The 23,841-nt window shown below is 50.4% G+C and overlaps 1 protein-coding gene across 1 annotated transcript in view; it reads left to right on the forward strand.

Moving 5' to 3' along the window:
• OLFML2A (olfactomedin like 2A) overlaps nt 1-22,476 on the forward strand; it is a 30,534-nt gene extending 8,058 nt beyond the window's left edge. Inside the window, exons 2-8 of the mRNA XM_077850636.1 lie at nt 1,804-2,067; nt 8,904-9,011; nt 10,474-10,683; nt 12,541-12,787; nt 15,251-15,481; nt 16,507-16,692; nt 18,078-22,476. Coding sequence (XP_077706762.1) covers nt 1,804-2,067; nt 8,904-9,011; nt 10,474-10,683; nt 12,541-12,787; nt 15,251-15,481; nt 16,507-16,692; nt 18,078-18,682 — 1,851 coding nt within the window. The 3' untranslated portion in view covers nt 18,683-22,476. The remainder of the gene's footprint in view (nt 1-1,803; nt 2,068-8,903; nt 9,012-10,473; nt 10,684-12,540; nt 12,788-15,250; nt 15,482-16,506; nt 16,693-18,077) is intronic.
• Nucleotides 22,477-23,841: the final 1,365 nt, after the last annotated feature.

The raw sequence follows: 23,841 nt of genomic DNA on the forward strand, positions 1-23,841 counted from the left end.
TGTTGTCAAGGTTCATTTGTGTTGTAGCATGTGTCAGTACTCTGTTCTTTTTCGTGACTCAGTAATATTCCATTGTAGGGATACACCACCTCTGTTTATCGATCAGTTGATGGACGTTTGGGTTGGTTCCACCTTGTGACTACTGTGAATTATTCTCCTTTGAATATTCACGTACAAGTCTTTGAATACCTGTCTTCACTTCTAGGTAGAACTATTAGGTCCTATGGTAATTGGTAATTCCCTGGTTGTTTTTTTTTATGATTTTTAAAAAGATTTTATTTATTTATTTGACAAAGAAAGAGTGAACACGAGCAGGGTCAGGTGATAGAGGGAGAGAGAGAAGCAGACTTCCCGCTGAGCAGGGAATCCCATTGCAGGGCTTCATCCCAGGACCCTGGGATCATGACCTGAGCTGAAAGCAGACGCTCAACCCACTGAGCCACCCAGGCACCCCTAAGATTTTTTTTTTAAGCTTTCTTTTATTTTATTTATTTATTTATTTATTTATTTATGACATACACACACAGAGAGAGAGAGAGACAGAGACAGAGACACAGGCAGAGGGAGAAGCAGGCTTCATGCAGGGAGCCCGACGTGAGACTTGATCCTGGGTCTCCAGGATCACGCCCTGGGCCAAAGGTGGCGCTAAACCGCTGAGCCACTCGGGCTGCCCGATTTTTTTTCTAAGTAGGCTTCCCACTCCACGTGGTACTCACAGATCTTAGTTCAAAAGTTGGGATCCGGGATTTCTGGGTGGCGCAGCGGTTTGGCGCCTGCCTTTGGCCCAGGGCGCAATCCTGGAGACCTGAGATCAAATCCCACATCGGGCTCCCGGTGCATGGAGCCTGCTTCTCCCTCCTCCTGTGTCTCTGCCTCTCTCTCTCTCTCTCTGTGTGACTATCATAAAAAAAAAAAAAAAAAAAAAAGTTGGGATCCTCAACCAACTGAGCCAGCCAGGGGCCCCTGAAACATTTTTTAAGTAATCTCTCGGGCACCTGGGTGGCTCAGTGGTTGAGCATCTGTCTTTGGCTTGGGTCGTGATCCCGGGGACCTGGGATTGAGTCCTGCCTCAGGCTCCCCACAGGGAGCCTGCTTCTCCCTCTGCCTATGTTTCTACCATTCTCTCTGTGTTTCTCATGAATAAATAAATAAAATCTTGAAAGAAAGAGAGAAAGGAAGAAGAAAGAAGAAAGAAAGAAAGAAAGAAAGAAAGAAAGAAAGAAAGAAAGAAAGAAAGAAAGAAAAAGAAAGAAATCTATTCGCCCAATGTGGGACTCAAACTCACAACCCTGAGATCAAGAGTTGCATGCTGGGCAGCCCAGGTGGCTCAGCAGTTTAGCGCTGCCCTCAGCCCAGGGTGTGATCCTGGAGACCTGGAATCGAGTCCCACGTCAGGCTCACTGAATGGAGCCTGCTTCTCCCTCTGCCTGTGTCTCTGTCTCTGTCTCTCTCTCTCTCATGAATAAATAAATAAAATATTTTTTAAAAAAGAAAAAAATTAAAAAATAAAAAAAAGAGTTGCATGCTCTACCAACTGAGCCAACCAGGCGCCCCAATTCTATGTTTAAGTACTGAGGAATAGCCAGTGGTTTTTTGAGGTGGTCATAATATCTGCATTAGTATTATTACCTTAAAGCTACTGCACTCTATTTCCTCGAAAGGGCTGCTAGCCCCTCAGCCGTCTGTAACCCTGTCCACCAAGGCCAGTGACTTTAGATTCTGCTGCCTGTCCCCTCTGGCTCCTTCTCTACCCTCTTCCTCACCACAGCACTGGCCTTTGGCTCACCTGAGTCCCTTTTGCAGGTGTTTGGTGACACGGAGCAGGTGCGTATGACCTCGGAGGGCTCTGACTGCCGCTGTAAGTGCATCATGCGGCCGCTGAGCAAGGATGCTTGCAGCCGCGTGCGCAGCGGGCAGGCCCGGGTAGAAGATTACTACACTGTGGAGACAGTGAGCTCGGGAACGGACTGCCGCTGCTCCTGCACAGCACCACCCTCCTCGCTCAATCCCTGTGAGAACGAGTGGAAGATGGAGAAGCTCAAGAAGCAGGCACCGGAGCTCCTCAAGGTAGGCTTTGTGCAGGAGGGAAAGGAGGGAACGCCTCCTGGATGAGTACCTAGTATGGGCTTGGTGGCAGGCTGTCCTTCCAACAGAAAATCCACACTCTGGGTAGGTGCCGCTCTTATCCCATTTCACAGGGGAGGAAACAGAGGCTCCCTGAGGGGAAGCCACTTCTTGCTCAAGACTAGCCAGTAGGGCAGCCCCGGTGGCACAGCGGCTTAGGGCTGCCTGCAGCCCGGGGCGTGATCCTGGAGACCCTGGATCAAGTCCCACGTCGGGCTCTCTGCATGGAGCCTGCTTCTCCCTCTGCCTGTGTCTCTGCCTCTCATTCTCTCTCTGTGTTTCTATGAATAAATAAATAAAATCTTTAAAAAAAAAAAAAAAGACTAGCCAGTAAGTGATGGAGGCAGCATTCTTGGGCTAGCTTATGCTGAGCTCTGGCGGATCTGCAAAATGCAGGCTTGTTCATGCAGACTTGTTTTATGTCTACAGAGCACCTCCTACCAGCTAGGCAGGCAGTAGTTCTGGGGACATAGGAGGCAACTAGACAAAGGTCATGCCTTTGGTGGAGTACGGAAAACAGAAAGTAAGCAATAATCTTTTGTCATCAAGTTCACTGTACTGTATTTTACCCAAGCCAGTTCATCTGTTGGTACCTGAAGATAGTATTTTAAATTTTAAAGTTTGTAGCATTTTATTGTTTTTAATGTAATAAGAACATCTAGCATATTCAAGCACCACCTGCATGGCAAATGTTATGGTAAACTCTTTTGACACACCTTTTTCCTCTGAATTCTTAAACCAGTCTGAAATGTGCGATCACTGCTCTCGTTGTATAGGCAAGAAAACTGAGGTTTGGAGAAGTTAGGTAACTAGCCCAAGCTCTCACATAATGGCATGTAGCCTTTGGTCTATACCATACTTTTATATGGATTTTATGCTTACCTTACCCCTAGCCACCTCTATAGGCAGATCAGAAAGAAGCACCACCTCTGGGCAACACAGACCCAGGCCAGGGCCTGCCACTAGGACCCGTGCTTGAATAGGCTTGCGCAGGCTGGATCACAGTCCCACAGCCAGCCAGACACCTTTGTGCAATTCATAACATGCCCAGCTCGGTGCTTGGTGAGGCTGGGATTTGAACCACATCTTGCTGTATCCAAAGCATGTGTTCTAAACCACCTTGTTTTCCTTTCTTCCTTTCTGTAATGGACTAGATGATTTTTGGTGTCTTTTGACAGTATCCTTTTCTTGTAGAATTTCTTCCAAACATATGAGCATCCATTTTGCCTTTTTTGGTATCAAGAACTGTGAAATTGACTGAGATGTCACCCTACTTGTAAGCTAACAAGTTAGCCAGCCAATTTCATGGATGCTGGCAGAAGACACAAGCCTGCTGGGTCAGAGACAAAGGACTTTATTACTCATAGCAGCCGGAGTACCTACATTTTCTTGAGCTGATTCTCCCAGCACCAGTTCCTATAGGGTGACACAGTGAAGACCAGATAGCACCTGCGCACACAGATTGGGGTATTTTTCAGGAGTGGAGCCCCAAGCTCAGAGAATCCGAATTTTTTATAATGGGCACTGAACACGCCTTCCCTACTCTGGAGGGAAACACTCTCTCTCTGTGTTTCAAGGCTGTTCCCTATACAACAAGATGTCCTGGAACAAAGATAGTCAGTGCCTCTGCATGCAAGACATGCAGAAAAGCAAGAGACCCCTGAAAAATTGTCTCCAACATTTGGCTAAAGGTGTTTTATTTTTTAAAAAAAGATTTTACTGATTGATTGATTGATTGATTGATGAGAGAGTGTCCCCAAGCAGTTGAGGGAGGGACCGAGAGAGAGGGAGAAGCAGACTCCCCGCTCAGCAGGGACCCCATTTAGGGACTCAATCCCAGGACTCCAGGATCATGACCTGAGCCAAAGGCAGATGCTTAACTGACTGAGCCACCCAGGTGCCCCTAAAACTGTTTTCTTTAAATTTAACTTTAGTTTTATTTTTATAGCAACTAAATGGATCACAAAACTCTTGAAGTTGGCATAAGTTTGAATTTTAAGCCAAGTTCTCTCTTAACCTTCCAGTTCCTGGACCACACTATCTCCCTGGGGCCTTACTAAGACCCTGCAAACTCTAGGCAGTGAGGCTATAGGTCAGTCTTCAGTTATAGGAAAAAAATCCAGCTTCTGCTCAAGTCCACTTCTCAATAACTAAGTTGTAAGTATAGTTTACACAAGGATACACAAAACCTTTTCATAAATTCTGGCTAATTTAATCCTTGCCACGATCCTTTGGTGAGGGAACTTTTGGTCGCAGCTTGTGGAGGAATCTGAGGCCCAGAGAGGGATTGTGACCTGCCTAAGGTCTCACAGCAAGAAACTGGCAGCACTAAGATTTGAACTCAAGAATTCCCTGCTATGTCTCCTTGCCCATGGCAGGGGTCCCTAGGCAGCTCTTAGCCTGGAGCCCATTGTCCCTTAGGTCTTTCCAGTGCACAGCAGCCATTGTGGTTTTTATTCAGCCTTATAGGACTGGAGTGGGGTAGCAATGGGAGTGACTCATCAGGTGGTGTTGTAGAAGGAAGAGAAGATACTCTGTCTCATTCATATGGTAGGTGCAGGGGCAGGTACCTGAGAGGTAACCAGAGAACCCCAAGAGAAGGGGCTAGAGGCAGTGTGGGACAGGGCTGAGGCCCCTCCCATTAGATTTGGCTCCTCCTGCCTCAGCAGGAGGCTCTCTATGGGCAGCCCCCAGGAGAGGAGGTTAAGGGAAGCCTATGGAGGAGGGGAAGCAGGGCACACCCGTGTCCCCTTATCTCTACCCTAGCCCTTTCCTTCAAGCTAAGAACTCAACTTCAAGCTGTGATTTGGTCTTAGTTGCATGACTCTGAGTAGGAGGGAGAGGATTCTAGAGCCACACTTTTGGGGAGATAGGTGGCAGGTGCATGCTTTTCACCTATCTCTTCATTCCTTTTCCTTCTGGACATGAACTAGATAGACATGGCCCCACGCTTGAGGAATCCCCAGTCTCTTGGGGACATAGCTCCTAACTCTAATAGTTGGTCACTGGTGCTGGGACTCACTGATTTCCCAGGGACCATGGGAACCCAGAGGAGGGTTTTTTTTGTTTTTGTTTTTTTTTTTTTAGAAACAGATTTTTTTTCTAAGATTTTATGTATGTATTTGACAGAGACAGCAAAGCAGAAGGAGCAGGAGAGGGAGAAGCAGGCTCCCCACTGAGCAGGGATCCCGATGTGGGGCTCTATCTCAGGATTCTGGGATCATGACCTGAGCCAAACCAAGTTGGTTAAGTCAGACGCTTAACCAACTGAGCCACCCAGGCACCCCATTAGAGCTGGGCTTTGAGGGCAGCCCTGGTGGCTCAGTGGTTTAGCGCCACCTTCAGCCTGGGGTGTGATCCTGGAGACCCGGGATCGAGTCCCGCGTCGGGCTCCCTGCATGGAGCCTGCTTCTCCCTCTGCCTGCATCTCTGACTCTCTCTCTCTGTGTTTCTCTCATGAATAAATAAATAAAATCTTAAAAGAAAAAAAGAGCTGGGCTATGAGGGATGAGTAGGAGTCCCTCAGGTAGAGAAGAAAGGAGAGCATTATGAGTGAGAGCAAGTGGAATAGATGTGGCCCAGGATGGCTCCCTGCCCTCTCTCTGCTCTAGCGCCACTAGCCACCTGTCAATTCCTCTAACACAGGGCTTCCCAAATTATCTGTGGTGAAGGACTAATTTTTTAAAAACTAGAATCAGCACTTTTGGAAAGTGCCATAAAAATGAAGTATTAGAAAAATGAAACAAAAACAGGCATGTAAAATACAAGTCCAATGTTTTACTAGTAGAGTCAACAGATAAAAAAATTTCTCTGTCAGAGAGGCCTGAGAGTTTACAAAAGTCTACTCTCGCTTTTGGCAACTATTTTATCACAGCTCAGTAACAAGTAGCTTGGACTGGCGCTAATCTGCGGACCGCACTCTGAGTAGCGTGATCCCAACACACCATGTCTCTTCACACCTCTGGCTCTTTGCACAAGCTGTTCCCTTGGCCTGGAATGCCCTTGTCCTGCCATCTTTGCCTAATTTATGTTCTTCCTGCAGAGCTCAGCTCAAGCAAAACTCCCTCCTGGCATACTTCACTAATCTGCATCTGCTCCTAGACAGGGTCTGCACCCAGTCGTTAATGGTCTGAGAGCCTCTCTGATTCTCCCTGTTCTTTCATAGCCCGTGAAGGATTGTGAAGGCTGGGCTGTGTCTTAGTCCTCATTGTCCTTGGTGCCTGGCCCAGAGGAAACCTTTGCTGAGGTCAAAGAGGATGCGGGGGGCGGGGGGGGGGGTAGCCCCGGTGACCCAGCGGTTTATCGCCGCCTTCAGCCCAGAGCGTGATCCCGGAGATCCAAGGATCAAGTCCCACGTCGGGCTCCTGGCATGGAGCCTGCTTTCCCTCTGCCTTTGTCTCTGCCAATCTCTCTCTCTCTCTCTCTCTCTCTCAATCTCTCTCTCTCTGTGCCTCTCATGAATAAATAAATAAAATCTTAAAAAAAAAAAAGAGAGGATGCAGGGGCAGACCATGGAGGGCTCCAATGCCAGGTTTAGGAGGTGCAAAGCCACACATGAGCTGTGGGGAGCCATGGCAAGTTATTAGCAGGGTCAAACCTGTGTTTTAGAAAGCCAGTTTGGGTAGCCATGAAGGCAACAGAGTGAAGCTGGGAGGATCCCCCATAGCCCCGTGGAATGGTATCGTTATTGCTGATACTCACAAAGCATTTGCTGTGTGTCCACTCTGTGCTGAGCCCTGTCCACACACTAGTGTTCCTTACCACAGCCCTATTGTCTCATTTCACAAGGGGCATTGAGTAACTCTTCAGGGTCTGAGCAAGGTTACAGGGGAGCAGACAAGACTCAAGGTCCAATCCCTGCCTCCATAAGACTTCTCCACTCCCTTTTTCCATTTTACTGATTAATGTCTACTCAAAGAAAGGCTCCCTGGCTTCAAACAGTTTGAACACCCCTGGGAGAGTGGGAGTAAAACTGTGTTGGAAACAGCTGGCCAGGGCCAAACAGGCACGCTGGCCTGCTCAAACCCTGAGAAATGCTGCAGGGCTCAGAGTGGGGCCATGTGAGAGGGTAAGTGGGAGGAACTGCCCTTCTCGAGAAGCCGGTGGATGCTGATTTCCCAGCCAGCCCCTTGTGCCATGGTTTCTCTGACACTCACTGGCGTCTTGGCCATCTGGAGGGAAGGTCATGTCCTAATGACACAGGGTGGAGAGAGGAAGAGGAGGGGCAGCTGCAGGGAGGAGCCCTGGGCCAGACAAGGGCGACACAGTATCTGTCACTGACCTGTTTGTTGTGCAAGCTCTTCCCTTTTTCTTAGCCTCCGTTTTCCCATCTGGACACAAGTGGGTAAAGCACAATAGCAAAGGGGTTTTGGCTTATACCAATCTGGGTTCTACCACCAGCCCCACCATTTAACAAATGGGTGGCTTTGGACAAGTCACTTCACCTAGGCTGCAGTTTCTTATTTTATAAGACAAAGACAAAAAGTTGTTCAGACCTTGTCCAGAGGCCTGGCCAGCTCAGTTGGTAGAGCATGCGACTGTTGATCTCGAGGTTGTGAGTTCAAGCCCCAAGGTAGGCATAGAGATTCCTTAAAAAAAAAGTTAGGACGCCTGGGTGGCTCAGCAGGCGATCGATCCTCCGATCGATTCCCGCATCAGGCTCCCTGCATGGAGCCTGCTTCTCCCTCTGCCTCTGTCTCTGCCTCTCTCTGTGTCTCTCATAAATAAATAAAATCTTAAAAAAAAAAAAAAAAGTTGTTCAGACCTTGTCTTTTTTGGGTCCTTAGGTGCAGACTCTAAGGCACATGATTCATGTTCCAGTGATTTATTATTAAAATGTTCTTGGGACACCTGGATGGCTCAGCAGTTGAGCGTCTGCCTTTGGCTCAGGGTGTGATCCTAGGATCTGATTCTAGTCCCACATTGGGCTCCCTGCAAGAAGCCTGCTTCTCCCTCTACCTGTATCTCTGCCTCTTCTCTGTGTCTTTCATGAATAAATAAATAAATAAATCTTTAAAAAGAAAGAAAGAAAGAAAAAAAAAAGAAGGAAGGAAGGAAGGGAGAAAGAAAGAAAAGAAAGAAAGAAAGAAAGAAAGAGGAAAGAAAAAGAAAGAAAGAAAGAAAGAAAGAAAGAAAGAAAGAAAGAAAGAAAGAGAAAAAATGTTCCCAGGAGAAGCTGGTACCAAAGTAAAAGAAGTGGGAGTGGAAAAAGTAGGAAGCCCAGTATGGTGTGGGCTCAGGCCAAGCTACAGCTACAGCCCCAGCCCCAACCCCAGGGGATGCTGGAGTGTGAATGACCGCTCAGTTGTCCCCACTGGGGCTAGGGAGCTGGGCTTTTGGATGCCTGCACCTGTCAAGCATTGCCTAAGGACGGCCCCAGGAGGACATACTCTCCCAGGCAGTTTGGGGACACAAGTCTCTTTAAAGAAAGTCACAGATGCAGGCTGTCAAGAAGGCACATGGAAGCCAGATATGGGCACAAGAAACAAATGAGAAGGATCCCAGGCATGCAGAATGATCTCCTCTAGCATTCACTACATACCTTGTGTAATGAGGATGAAGTGAAATAGCCTATTACAGCCCCTCATACAGTGCCTGCCTCATAGTAAGTGCTCAGAAGATGGAATCTATTGCTTTTCTTGTGATGATTATTAGCAAGCTGGGTCTAGTGGGTGCTGAGGTCCCATGCAGCCTATTTCAAGTGGTGGGGCTCCTTTTGCACCCTTTGTGTCTGATCCTGTGCTCTGCCCTTGCCCTAACCTGCACCCTTTCCCTGGCAGCTACAGTCCATGGTGGATCTCCTGGAAGGTACCTTATACAGCATGGACCTGATGAAAGTGCATGCCTATGTCCACAAGGTGGCCTCCCAGATGAACACACTGGAAGAGGTAAGGACAGAGGTCTACCTGGGAGCCAGGCTGGGTCAACACTTGGGGCCAAGGGGCAGGTCTGAAGGGGTCTGAGCAATTCTACCTTAACGCCAGTGGCTGTTGAAAACCAGACTCCAGCAGGGAACTGGGAGCAGGAGATGCAGGCCTCTGGGTCCCCACTTTGGAAAAAAGGTCTGACTGGGGGTCATGGGCCTACAGGAGGCTGGAAGGCTGGGTGGAGAAACTGAGGCACCAGCTGACTGCATGAAAAGGATGTGGAGGGGGCTGGCAAGAACTTGCAGTTGCCTTCAGTTCACTAAGACCAAGACTTGTACATTGTACAATACCAAGGTCACAAGTCCCATAAAATGCCACACAAAAGTGCAGGACTGGCCAGGCCTACTGGGGCAGGGCTTAAGACCGCATGGCTGGCCCAGTACCCGGTTGCAGTCGAGGCAGAGTGCTGAGCGTCTTCTGGTCAGTGCAGATGTGCTGGGGGGCTAGGCAGGTGGCCAGGACTGCCGCCTGAGGGCAGTGACAGAGTTGGGCAATCGTGGGGATCCAGGCTGCAGGTTCAAAGTTTGCTGGCACACATCTCTGCTGACGTGGCCTGGCCTCTGCCTGTTTCCTGCATCCGGCTGGGCTGCTGGGAACCTAGGGACATGCAGCTGCCAGGAGCGGGTGTGGGGGCTTCCTTTCCCAGCTTCCTTTCTGGAGGGAGGGGGCACCTGGGCATCCTGTGCCCAAGAGTGGGAGATTAACTGCTTACAATCCTCAAAATTGGGGTCACAGTGGCTTTAGTCATCCAAAAAGTGTTTGGTGTGTATGTACTATGTGCCAGGTCCTTGCCAACATGGGAGTAGAGTATCAGTTGTTGGATTTCTACTGTGCACCAGGATTTTCTGTGCACCTAGTACATGCCAGGCTCTCCTGTCACTGGCTCTGGATTTATCCTACTTTGACCCTTCCTCCTATAATCTTAGGAAATGTTAACTCACTTTATATAACTATGAGCCAGACGATCTGGAGGGTATGTCTGCTGTGGCTGGAACAAATCAGAAATGGTTTCCGTAGCCACAAAGAAATGATTTTTTAATTATCTTCTGTTTTGCATTATCTGTGCTTTGCTTCTGTTCACTAAGCGATAACTCTTAAAAAAAAAAAAAAGAAAAAGCTTATTGCTATCTCTGGGTGGAGGTGGAGAAAACAGTCTCACTTGGGAGGAACTGGCTTCCTCTGTTCAAAGGGAAAACATCACTCACTCACTTTTTAAATAAGACATTAATAATTACATGGTCTCTTGGCAGCATGCTTTATCCATCCATGCCTGCTGCTGCTATCAAAACCTGTACCTGGGCCCTGCTCAGGAGACTGGGCAGTGAAGCCTGATGGCAGAAGCTGGGATATCCCCTCCAGGGTGGTGGTGCTGGGGGGTAGCTGACTGAGGAGACTAGAAAGACCTTGGAGTCCTGCCCTACAGAGCGTCAAGGTGAACCTGAGCCGGGAGAATGAGGTAGTGAAGGAGAGCATGCGCCACCTGAGTGAGCAGCTGAAGCGCTATGAGAATCACTCGGCCATCATGATGGGCATCAAGAAGGAGCTCTCCAGCCTGGGCCTCCAGCTGCTGCAGAAGGACGCAACATCTGTCTCAGCCGCTGCCCCAGCCCCCGGCCCTGCTAGCAAGGCTCAGGTGAGGCCATGGCTCTGGTGATGGGGCCAGGAGGTGGGTGGGCTTAGGAATACAGTGTGGCAAGACCTCAGTCCCAAAGGCAGGGCTGAGGGTTGGCACAGCTGGAGGGCCCATGGCCAGATGGGGGGTAAGGGTGCCTGCAGTGCAGCACACATAGTTGAAAGAGGTAAACGGGGAGCAGATGTGGGGATCCAGATGAGGGGTCTGTGTGCTGGGGAAGGCATTTGGTGGCCTTCTCATTCCCATTTCCAAACTAGTAGAGACAAAGCTGTAGAGATGACCCTCCCTGCCTGGCCCTGGGAAGCCAGGTGGGCTGCCGCAAAACCACTTCTAGCCTCCCCTAGTGTGGTAGGGCTGCTGGCGGGGTCAAGCCTGCTCAGGGGTAGGTAAGCAATGCGTCAGGGACCCTACAGACTCACACCACTTCATCAACCAATCCGGGGTGGATGATTCTTGCAGCAAACACCCAGACATGCCATATTCCTGAGCACAGTGAGCAGAGACACCAGGCAGAACCACCCAAGATATATAATATGCCTTTATGCACATTTGAAAAAGGCCCTCCTTTAGGCAGATAAAATTGCCAAAAGAGCCAATAACGAGAAGCTCCCTAGAAGTGGGCAAATTGTACAGAGGCTCCTTCCTATGGTAGATACACACTAGGGCGTGTGCTTGGCAAACGCAAGTACAGGCTTGATCCCGATGCCATTCGAGCCCCTGAGGCCAGCCACCCACCTGCTGGCCGTGGCCGCTCCATTCCCCACTGCAGCCTTGTGTCTCGTGTGGGGAATCCAAACATCCTCAAAATTGGATTCCTGAAGCCTAAACCTGACTTCCTTACAGACATTATCTCAGTTAATCCCATGACCACCTGCAAGAGGGCCCATTGGTGCCCGTTTGGCAGATGAGGAAGCAGAGGGTGAGGTCACAGGGAGAGAGGGTCGCTGCCCAGGGACTGGAGCATGGGCTTGCATGACCAGTGGGCCCTGCTCTTCATCTCAGCCCCTCAGCCCCTGTGCTGACATTGTGATGATGGGGCACTCTATGTGTGCTGCTACAGGGTGGAAGCCTGGTGCCGTGGCCCAGGGCAGGCTTCCTGCTCATCCCTAGGTCAGGTCCACAGGTGCAAAGCAACGCTGTTTTGGCCACAGCACAGAAGATCTAGATACTGTACTTGCCGTATCTCCCGCCTAACAATGGGTGATGTCACCAGGGCCTTTGTTCTTGTGCCAAGCCGGCATCAGAGGCATTTAGAAGGAACTTTACAGAACTTTAGAAACCGCATGCACTGAGGTCAGTGGCCTTGGGGACCGACTATCCAATTCTGCCTGAGACCAAAGGGTTTCCCAGGTTGTAGGACTCTCAGTGCTAACACTGGGAAAGTTCCGGGCACACTGAGATGGATCGTCACCCTGCCCCGGGGCCTGAGAACCTCTCCCCTGACCACAAATGAAGATCCACAAGCCAGCGAGACAGGGATGGGAAGCTGCCCCTATGATCAGCTACCTCCTTAGGTAATTAACCAGTATAATGTAACACACACACACACACACACACACACACACACACACCCTGGGGGCGGGGAGGGCGAGTGTGCAGGGATTTGGAAATGGAACAGGAACCTAACCTATCAGGTTGGGCTTCAAGCCTGCAGGGAAGCTGGTGAGCTGAATGGGGAAACTAAGGCACGCCCCAGTCAGGATTATCGCCACTATGGGAGGAAAGCCATGAGTTCACGAGCCCCTGAGATCGGCCTGGAGCGGCATGACCACTTTCCAGCCCCCACAGGCTGAGCTTCTGTGACCTCCCAGGACACCCTTCCCACCTCCCCACATTGACATTTTCCTTCTCTTTCAGGACACAGCTGGAGGGAAGGGCAAAGACAATACCAAATACAGCAACATGCAGAAGAGCTTTGTTGACCGAGGTCTCACCAAACCTAAGGAGAAGCTGCTAAAGGCAGAGAAGCCAAGGAAGGAAGGTGGCAAGGGCAGATTCCCCCTGCCCACAGCCAAGCCCCGGACCCTGGCCCAGCAGCAGGCCGTGATCCGAGGCATCACCTACTACAAGGCAGGCAGGAAGGAGGTGTCCGAGGCTGTGGCCGGTGAGTTGGAGAAGGACTAGACCCTGGGAGGGACAGGGCAGGGAGTCGGGGGTTGCTAATGGGTGGCTACACCCCAAGGATGTAGCCTCCGGGGAGCCAGTGTCTTCTCTAGATCTCAGCTCCACTGCCTCTTGGTATACTGTGCTCATCCACACGATGGGATAGTGCTCCTCGTGGGGTCGTTGGGACGAAATAATAGAATCCACACAAAGGCCCACCCAGTTCCTTTCCCGTACTTTGAGCTGCCTCTGCCCCTCCTGGACTTTCCCTTCTTCCATCAGAGATTTGCTGAGGATCCACTAGGTGCATGCCAGATCTCCCCAGAGATCTGCCTAACACGGGCATCGCAGTCCAGCAGGGAAAAAAACATGCCCATGACCAGGCAGCAGCCACAGGTGGGGCGGGAGCCCCAGGGGCTATGGAGCCAGGCCAGGGTTCTGGGAAGTGATGTGCGGCCTTCAGAGCACCTCTTGTTTCCAGAGTGGCCTTGGAATGGATGGTCTCCCACTTCTTTTTTTTCCCAAAGTAGAACCCACAGAGTCTCGTGTTTTTCCTATAATCCATGGGGGATCACAGTGAAGGGCAACCAAGTAATTAACCAAAAAGAGAGAGAGAGAGAGAGAGAGAGGGAAAGAAGTCCCAAGAGTACCCAAATTTCAGGGCCATCCCCACTGGTGTGGCTCCCAATTCTTCCTCTGAGACCCTCCCCAAATGGCTGCTCCCCTCTCATGTCCCAGAGAGGTGTCCAAGCCTGCTCCCCCACCTGTGTCCTGCTGACCACCCCTTTCACTGAGGCCCTCTGCCTACCCCATGTCTAAGGGGCCAGGAGATAGAAATGTGAGGGACCGGTCTTCAAGAGCCACCCCCCTCCCTAAATTCTTGGTCTCTCAAAGCTCAGGGGCCTCTTCCCAGAGCCCCTGGTGCTAGCTACTGGCTCTGTGTCCTGCCAGCTCAGCCTGGCCACAGTACAGAACCTCTGACCCCTGGCTGGGCACTGCCCAAGAACAGCTGCAAGCATCTGGCTCTGCCAGCGAGGCCCGTGGGAACAAAGCCCTTGCCCTGGCAGGCTGCCAAGGCCAGGCCGCCCTAGAGGGTGTGTTCCATCCCTAAGGGCTGCCCCACAATGGAGCCTGGCTGAACCCTATGCAAAGAGGAAGCCTGGCAGGGAAAGAAAATGAAGAAGTCGGGTCATTGTCGTGGAGTCAAAGGGCTTCATCCTCTGAGGGCCACACCATCCCCTTTCCTTTGTCCCTGGAATAGGTTTTCTGTGTACTTTCATACACGCTGTTCCACTAGATCCAGGTAAGGAGACAAGCTCAGAGAGGTGAAGAGACTGGCTCCAGGTTTCACAGCGAGTTGGTGGGACGGGGACCCAGATCAGTGGGCTACAGAGCCTGCCTCAGACCCCTCCCCAGCTCTGTGCCCTGCTGTGTGGCATTGATTCTTCCTGTTTTCCCTACCCAGACCCCATCCATCCCAGCTAGACAAGTGTGTGGGTCAGGGATGACCCAGAGATGGCCCCATACAGGTCCCACGGGAGCTGAAAAAGTCATCCTATCAGCAAAGGCCTTGCCAGCAGGGGTGGGAGAAATGGGGTCCAGAGGTGCCCAGACAGCCTCAAGATCAGAGATAGGAGATGAATGAGGGCAGAGAGACAGACACCTGGGGTCCGGAGGTGACGGGAGGCTGGCTGTGCCTGCCCCCTCCCTGCCTGAAATGGCAAATACTGGGTGAGAGGAACTGCAGGCTGGGTTCCAGAGGGGAGGACCAGGAGAAAGTCTATGAAATGGGAGCCAGGTTTCTGTCTTCTGGAGTTGAGTCTAGGACATGAAAAAATTGGTATAGGGACTCCTGGGTGGCTCCGTGGTTTGGTGCCTGCCTTCGGCTCAGGGCGTGATCCTGGAGTCCCAGGATCGGGTCCCACATCAGGCTCCCTGCATGGAGCCTGCTTCTCCCTCTGCCTCTGTCTCTGCCTCTCTTTCTGTGTCTCTCATGAATAAATCAACAAAATCTTTAAAAAAAAAAAATAACCTGAACCATTTCTTGAAAAAAAAGAAAGAAAGAAAGAATTGGCATAAAGTGTTTGACACTTAGGAGGGCAGGGGTCTCATATTTGGCACCTCATGCTTGCCAGGACCTGTGCAAGTGAGGTGTATACATTTTCCTCTGATCAACACAATAGCATAACACGGTGGGCCTTTTGACTCTTGTTTTATAGAAAGGGAGGCTGAGGCCCACCAGGGCAGGGGAGTTGGCCAAGATCACTCAACTGGGGGCCTTGGAGCCAGTCTACTGACCACAAAGTCTCCCTACCACCTACTTTTTGAGTCCTTTCACCCTGAGGAGTGAAAGATGTGAAGCCCCCCCTTCTCTCCGCCATGGCCCCGGAGCTGGGAGCCAAGTGGGCCTGGGGAGGATCCTGGGCAGCCGCATAGGACATGAGCACAGGTTCTCTCTCTACAGATAACGCCCTCAAGAGCACTTCCTGGCTGGAACAGCTGCCGCCCAGGTTGGAGGGCAGGCCACCAGAGCCCAACTCAGCAGAACATGATGAGGCTGGGCCCAGGGCCTCAGAAGGAGCAGACTTGACCTCTGACACCCCCAGTTCAGATCCGGCCACCACCCCCACCCCGACTCCCACCACCCAGCCCCAGCCCACCAAGCCACCTTCACACCCAGATGTCCTAAGCCAAGGTGAGTAGGCCTCATAGGAGTCAGCAGAGTACAGCCCCTGGGCCAGATCCAACCTGCAGCCTGTTTTTTTTATGACCCTTGAGCTTAAAGAACAGTTTTTTACATTTTTAAAGGGTTGTTAAAAAAAGAAAAAAAGAATACAGGACAGACGTATATGGTCTGGAAAGCCTAAAATGTGTACTATTTGATCCTTTCTAGAAAGTCTGAGCACATTTAGTCAAACAGTATTTTCAACAAATCCTTCCTAACACATCACCTAGGATCCCATCATCCAATCCAGCAACTATTTTCACTTCTTTATTTTCTTATGTCCACGTTTGTAGCTTTGGCTTGTGCCTTTCAGTAGAAATATTTTCCACTAAATCACCGACCTGGAGGGCACCTTTGATACCTGTGATAACAAGGTATTGTTAAACCCATCCCCTGCTTTGGTCTGAATGCATTCGGCTTCCTGGAATCTTTCCTAAAGGGTCCATCTGCAATGTGGACAGCAGCTACCACTTATGCTACCACTTATCTGGCTCCCCCCACAGCCCATTTCCAATGTCAGAAAACTGGAAATAATCTGAAGGTCTAACACTGAGGGGACTGGGGCAGAGCTGTCTGGTGGCTTGGTAGAGCCTTGAAATCACATCATTAAAAACCCATTAATGATGTGAGAAATTGCTCAGTGGAGGGCAAAAACGGGATACATAAAACTATATATTCAGAAGAACCACAGTTTTTTAAAGTATGTCCACATGACTGTATATGCAAAGAAAAAAAATAGAAGGAAATACAACATGTTTCAGTTTTTCTTTGGATAATGACATTTTTCATGATTTTTATTTTCTTCATTCTCCTTTGCTGAATGTTCTGTTTTCTACAATAATCAAACATTGCTTTGGTCCTCAGGAAAGGGGGGAAAGGCTGCAAACAAAATACCGGGAGGGATGTAGGTAAGACCCAGATAAACCTCGGGGCTGTTGCTTTGGCTCGAGGCCTGGGGTCTGAGTGCCAGATGCAATACCCCTCACTCCCTGCAGGCAGAGAGATGAGCTGTGAGGGCACCTTGCGGGCCGTGGACCCCCCTGTGAGGCATCACAGCTATGGACGCCATGAAGGAGCCTGGATGAAGGACCCCTCCGCGAAGGATGACAGGATCTATGTCACCAACTACTACTATGGGAACAGCTTGGTGGAGTTCCGCAATCTGGAGAACTTCAAGCAAGGTTGGAGAGCTGGGAGACGGGAGGAGGTGTGGCACGGTGCCCACGGTGTGGGCAGCCTGAGGAGGGTCTCCCATGGAGACTGGGCCCTCCTTTCCCTTTCCCAGCCTGGCCCAGCTCCAAATGATTGGTCACCCCAAAGAGGGGCATCTGAGGGCACCCCCCATGGGCTGGCACAGAGCCAGGAGTGGGAATGTGGCAACCAACAAGATGGATGTGGTCCTGCCCCTGTGAGCATAACTTACTGTCAAGGCCAACAATACCGAGAGCTTCCTCTTCTCGAGTATTTATTATATGCTAATCTTGCTATGTGCATCAGCTCGTGGTAGCTTCATAATTCTATGGGGTGGGGGTTATCTCTCAGTTATACAGATGAGCAGAGCCCCAGGCCTGAGAGGAGCTGCAAGTCTGGGCAGGGAAGGGCAGGATTTTGGTTATCAGATTTGCGGCATGATGGGGGAGAGGGTCATTTAGGCAAGACCAACCCACCAGAAATGCACAGATGGGAGAGCCAAAGACCTCTCCTCTCTACACTGAAAGATATAATTTCAGTGTAGTGTTTGAGGGAGAGCTCAAGGGACTGTGGAACCCCAAACGAGATCAGAGAAGACTTCCCCAAGGAGGAGGTGATGCTGACTGAGCTGAGCCCTGTTGGGAGAGCAAGAATAAGCCAAGCAAAAGGGAAAGGGCGGGGGGTTCCAAACTGAAAGCCCAGAGTGTGCCAAGGCCTGGCAAGGAGAAGCAGGATGGCATGGAAGGGAGGTGGGGAAGCATAAGGAGAGAGTAGGCTCAGTCAGACCCTGTAAGCCACATCAAAGTTTGGATTTATCCAGGGAGCTGTGGAGTCCCAGGGTATGGCCTGGAACAGCCAAAGTCCTTCCTCTGCCAGGTCAAAATTGACCTGGGACCTGCCGCAAGTGGTTCACAGGCTGGTGTGGAGGAAGCCAGTGAAAAGTGCTAAGACAAGGGTTATGGGGGGCCAGAGGAGAGGCCCTCCCTCAAGCCTGGGGAGGTCATGGAAGCCTTCGGGGAGGAGGTAACATTGGCAGCGAGCTCTGAAAGATACGGAGGCATCCTGCTAGGCAAGTAGTATGGGGAATGACAGTCCAGACAAAAGGAACAGCATGGGCAAAAGCTCTGAGACAAAGCACAGGGGCTGTCTAAATCCTGGCCATTGCAGTCCATAACTGGGTGACCTTGAACCCTCTGACCCTGTTTTGTCCTTGGCATATGGGATGCTAACAGTGCCTGCTTCACAGTCCCGGTGACATAAGATGATGGGCCCAACTTCAAACCCATGGCCTACTCAGTATTCCTTGCTTACTGGGCCACTCAAGAGCCCTGGGTGGCTTGCCAGGCCCTAGCGTGACCATCTGCCCTCCACACAGGCCGTTGGAGTAACATGTACAAGCTGCCCTACAACTGGATCGGCACGGGCCATGTGGTGTACCAGGGTGCCTTCTACTACAACCGTGCCTTCACCAAGAACATCATCAAGTATGACCTGAGGCAGCGATTCGTCGCTTCCTGGGCGCTGCTGCCCGACGTGGTATATGAAGACACCACTCCCTGGAAGTGGCGTGGCCACTCAGACATCGACTTCGCCGTGGACGAGAGCGGCCTGTGGGTCATCTACCCCGCTGTGGATGACCGCGATGAGGCCCAGGCCGAGGTGATCGTGCTGAGCCGCCTGGACCCCAGCGACCTCTCCATGCACCGGGAGACCACATGGAAGACACGGCTGCGGCGGAACTCCTACGGGAACTGCTTCCTGGTGTGTGGCATCCTGTATGCCGTTGACACGTACAACCAGAAGGAAGGCCAGGTGGCCTATGCCTTTGACACGCACACAGGCACCGACGCCCGCCCGCAGCTGCCCTTCCTCAACGAGCACGCCTACACCACCCAGATCGACTACAATCCCAAGGAGCGGGTATTATACGCCTGGGACAACGGCCACCAGCTCACCTACACCCTCCACTTCGTGGTCTAGCCCGGACCTGTGCTCACAGGAGAGGAGTGGCAGGGGATATGGGGGCTCCCCCACAGCAACTCCTGCAAGGGGCTCCATCAGCAAAATTTATTGGAGTCTAGGCCCGGGGCAGGTGCTAGGCATGTGGTGCAGCCAGGATAAAGCTTCCTTGGCACCAGGTGGATTAATAATCCCTTCCACTTGCAGAGCACTATGCCAAGAGCTTCACATGCACAAACCCATTCAATCCTCCCAGTAGCACCCTCAGAGATAGAGATATTTAAGCCCATTTAACAGATGAGGACACTGAGGCTCAGAGAGACCATATCACTTGCCTAACTAGCCTCAGTTTGGATCAGGCAAGCCAGGCTGTCACAATAGCCCTATTTTACAGATGAGGAGACCTGACCGTGCTCCCCTACACCTCCAGGCCTCTCCCCACTCTTCTAATTTCTCTTGTACTCTCAACTCTCACTCAAAAGCAGAGGCCTCTGGGACCTATGCACTCGTGCTGTTGGAGGCTCCGCACTGTGTACCACCCCAGGCCCCCGCTCTAGCTGACATGCTGGTGGCCCTGGGCTAATGTTCCTGCTCCTTGCCTTTGGTCACCCCGCCACCACCATCCACCTCACCCTCTGTCCAACCACATTCCAAACCTCCGTGGTCACCCAGCCACTGAGCATAAACCACACCCCAAGGAAAAATACTGGCTCCTGTTCCAAGGTCCCCTCCCTCCGCATTTATGTTTACTTTCTCTTATTGCTCCTCAGTGCTGTCATTTGTTTCTGCAGCAGCAGCTGAGGAGGAAGCAGGCAGCTGCCTGCCAGGCCCAACTCTACCAGGGTGAGGACCTGGGCCAGGTCCCTCTCCCCCCAGAAGTGCTGGCTTTGGCCCCACATACCCGGGCCCTGGGACCTCTCCTCAGCTCCTCCCAGAGCCTTTGGGCCCGGGCTCCATGTTGTCCTTTCTCTCTGGACCTTTGAACCCACAACCTACCTGCACTCAGGGATACCTCCAGGTCTGCCATGAGCAAGACCCTGCACCCAGGGCTGGGGTGGTGCCAGGATGAAACAGATTCCTTCTTTGTCACTCCTGACCCGGCCATTTGTTGGAATGGCCTAGCAGTTTTTGGCGTGGTTAGGGGTCCTGGAGGAGGCGGAGATCTAAGCAGTTGGGTCCAGAAGAGGCATTGGACCTTATGATTGCAGGGAAGTGCTTGAGGGTGGAAGCTAGAAAGGAAGGGGAAGGAGGTCTGTGGACTGGGCTTTTCTAGGCTTCAGAGTTGTTGGTGCCAGGCCTTGGGGCTGAGGAGGCACAGGTGGACCATCTGTTACCTGTGCTGCTGGTGGCTCCCCTGAGCCTCAGACCCAGACAGTCCACAGGACAAGCCTTTAAGCCTGTACCTCATCTGCTTTGGATAGTAGTATTTTTAGAGCTAGGAAGTTCACCAGTCCAACTCCCTGTTTCAGCAAAGGAAAAAGAGGCCCAGAGAGCTTTAGAGAGTGGCTTGGGCCACACTGAGCAACAGGACACAGCTGATCTTCCAGAAGGGCTTTGTCTATAGCCTGCATTCTTCCTTCGAGGCAGCTCTGCCTGGGAAGGCCACAGACTACCGAGCACACAATCCATCCCAACACCTTTGAGAGTACTTACTGCTGATCCCGACACCACCCTCTGTCCCTACTCCCCTCATTCTGTCCCCATGCCAGCTCATGCACATTTGTGTATTTGAACACCCAGCTGCCATGTTAGAAAATTCAGCTGCAAACCTAAGAGTGGAAGGAAATGCATTTTGTGCAGAAGACATTTCTTTCAAGCATTGTCAGGTGATGTTTTATTTAAGCTGTAACTCACCCCTGAAATAAAGAGGAATGATGATAGCCAGCCAAGCAAGGCCTGACTCATAGTGGTGGACACATCCAGCCTCCCCCACCCAGCCATCGGCGGGCTCCACTGAACAGTCTCTTCAGGGGGCTGCGTTTCCCTTGGCCCTGGGTGTGGGTTTTACAAGACTGTCTTTCATGATATCACAGCCTAACCATGCAAGAAATGTTCAGACTCCTCTTGCTCATTAGTTTGAGAAAAAGGAAAGAAAGGACGAGATTTGGGAAAATTAAAGGGCAAGCAAGCTTGTTTTCTGGGGAAGATGATGCTAGCTGCAGCCTCCAAGCCTTCACTAAGCCCCTTTTGTTTTTCAAGCCTTAGTATGTGGGTTATGTGGTAGATAGTTCTTTTGCTCACTTTATAGATAGTCAAACAAGCCCAGACATGGGTCACTTGTCATGTAAGCAGTTGAGTGGAGAGCTGGGTCTCAAAATCAGGTTATCTAATCATCACCACTGACTGAGCATCAGGTGTGCCAAGCATGCCAGGTGCATATTCTTGCATCATCACAACAGGGAAAGTGCCCACTTTATAGACGAAGAAACTGAGGTAAAGGGACTTACCCAGACTACCCTTAGTCTGTGGCAGATACGGGTTTCAGAGCTGGTCAGTACGTGTTGTTTGCCAACTGCATGGCACTCCAGGAGCAGCTCCAGAAGTGGTGGCTTTTATTCACTGTGACCAGGCCACAAACTGCATCCACAGAGGAGACCCAAGAAAGAGGTTGGAGTCAGCTTATAAAGAGCCCTGAATGTCAAACCAAGGACTGCCTCCAATCACATTTAGAACAAAGTCAAGTATAAATTAACAGAGAAAAGAAAATTCTAAGACAATTGGAATTTATTCCATTGCTGATGGGAGGCAGGGACAGGTTTTTGTCATGGACTTTATTATATTTGGCAACAAGTACTTCAAATAAGAAAGGACCAGGACTGGGGAGCCCCAGTGTTTCTTACTGACCTTGGATGTGAAGGCAAAGGAAGCTGTCTCCGATGTTCTGAACACATGAAGGGGCTTTGGCTACCACCTTGGATTCCCCCGTAGAGATTACTAGGCCTGAATATTTAATTTGCTCTGTCTGCGGAGGAGAGAAGGGAGCCTCTGCCTTGGGGCAGCACTATAAGTGAGGCTGGGGTTTCCCTGGGAGTAATTTGAGTGTTCCTGAAAACCTATGTTCCAAAGCATCATTTTTTCTTCTTGACAGCATTGGAAACCACTCTGGTGACAGGAGGACACAGCACTGATGGTTGACAGGGAGCCTGGGCAGGAGTTAGAGAGGCCTAGGTTGGGATCACTCTGCCTCTTATGTGCTGCATGCTTGGGCAGGGTAGAGACTGAGAGAGGGGACAGATGTCAACTCCCTTTTATGACTGAAGACCTGCAGCTTAGCAAAGACTTGGGCCAGCTGAGGACCCAAGCAGCACCATCCTAGAGCTAGAAGGCACTTTTACACACATTGTTACTGACGCACCCAGGAACCCCCAAAGTTGGCCTCACTTTTCCTCCCTTCACCCTCCTATTACCCCCAGGTGATGAACTGCAAGTTCAGAGAAGTTAAGCAACCTGCTCAGGGTCATGAATCTAACAAGTAGTAGAGTCAAGATTTGAACCAGGTCTGTTTCTACACCAAAGCCCCAAACTACCTGTTGTTAGTACTCTTCTAACAAGTCGTGTTTCCTCTTTTGCTTTGGCAGCTGGGAATCTCAAAGTCAAATTTGAGATTACTTTTTAACAATTATACTGAGTCACCGAGTGGGCTCTGACTTCATTCTAGCTTTCTGCCTTAGGCTTGACCCTGATCTGTTTATTTTTACTCTATTGTATTATACCTACATTTGTAAGTTGCCACAATACTTTTTTTTTTTTTTTTTTTTTTTGCAACAAGGTGGTATATACCTAAATAAATACATGATCAAAAACTCTGTTTGAAAGTCTTCACTGAACACTATGGTCTGTTTCCTTATCACAACACAGACATTTAATAACCAAAAAAGAATATTTTCCTGGGAAAAAGAGTGTTGTAGAACTAGGGAGGTAGGCCTTAGCATCTGAGTCCCATGTTTCCCAAACTTGTTGCTCCTGTGCAGACCTTCATGATTTTTGCCATTCCCCTTGACTGTTCAGTATGGTTTACTATTTCCCTTTCAGATGATTTCATTCTTTTTACGACAATAATTTTATTTTAGGGGAACCCAGGTGGCTCAGTTGGTTAAGTGTCTGCCTTCAACTCAGGTCATAATCCCAGGGTTCTGGAATGGAGCCCCACATCTGGCTCCCTGATCAGCAGGGAGCCTGCTTCTCTCTCTCTGCTCTCCCCCCATTGGGTAAACTTTCTCAAATAAATGAATAGAATCTTTTAAGAAATAAATAAAATAATTTTATTTCTAAGGGAAGGTTAATAAGCTGCTAGCAAAAACAATTTTTTTAATTTTCAATTTTTGAAGGAGGAATATTACAATAGTAAAAAAGTCAGTGACTACCATGCAAGGTGGCTGGGATGGGACACTGAACAAGCAGCACTATTGCCTTCTTGTGGTGGATACTGCACCTATGAGCCCTGGCCCAGTTGCTCTTTGTGTAGAAAGTAAGATTAGCAAATGTCAGAGGGTACGAAAGACAAGCCAACAGCAAGTGGACATTGACCTTGATGTAATCCCAGGGACAGGACTAGAGGGAATGGCTTATCCCATGTGATTGAAGGGCCTTTCACCTGGTGGCTTAGATGATCACTGATGGTGACACAGATTTAGACCAACTTCCCCAAACACAAACACAAACACACATATAGTTAGGCCTTCCCTCCCCAGCTTTGGCAGAGGTGGGGACTGCACCTGTGGCCTCTGGCAATAACAAGGGTCCCACTCCCCCAGGACAGCCAGCCAGAAGCACTAATGGGTGCCATTCCTGTCACCGTGCAGACCCAAACATGGCCAGTCTGTGTGTGCTCTGTGCCAGGGGTGGTGCTCAGTCTTTGCAGCATTATGTCCTTGAATCTTTCCAGTTACTTCACGCGGTTTGTCCATTTGTCCATATTGCACAAATGAGGAAACTGAGCCACGGACTGCTACCTCTTGTGTTCAAGGTCACACAGCTGGTGGTGGCTGAGCTTACGGAGTCACCCTCCAAAATGTGCACCAACCTCAGCTCATTTCAGAGCCACTGGGGACTGTGGAGGGTGCCAATGCCCACGTACCCCCACAGACCATAGCATAGTCTCTGGTGGAGGGCTGAGATTTAGTATATTTTAAAAGTTCCCCGGAAGATTGTGTTGTGCATTCAGGGTTGAGGCCCCCTGC

The sequence above is a fragment of the Canis aureus genome, chromosome 16 (assembly GCF_053574225.1).
Source record: "Canis aureus isolate CA01 chromosome 16, VMU_Caureus_v.1.0, whole genome shotgun sequence".
NCBI lineage: Eukaryota > Metazoa > Chordata > Mammalia > Carnivora > Canidae > Canis > Canis aureus.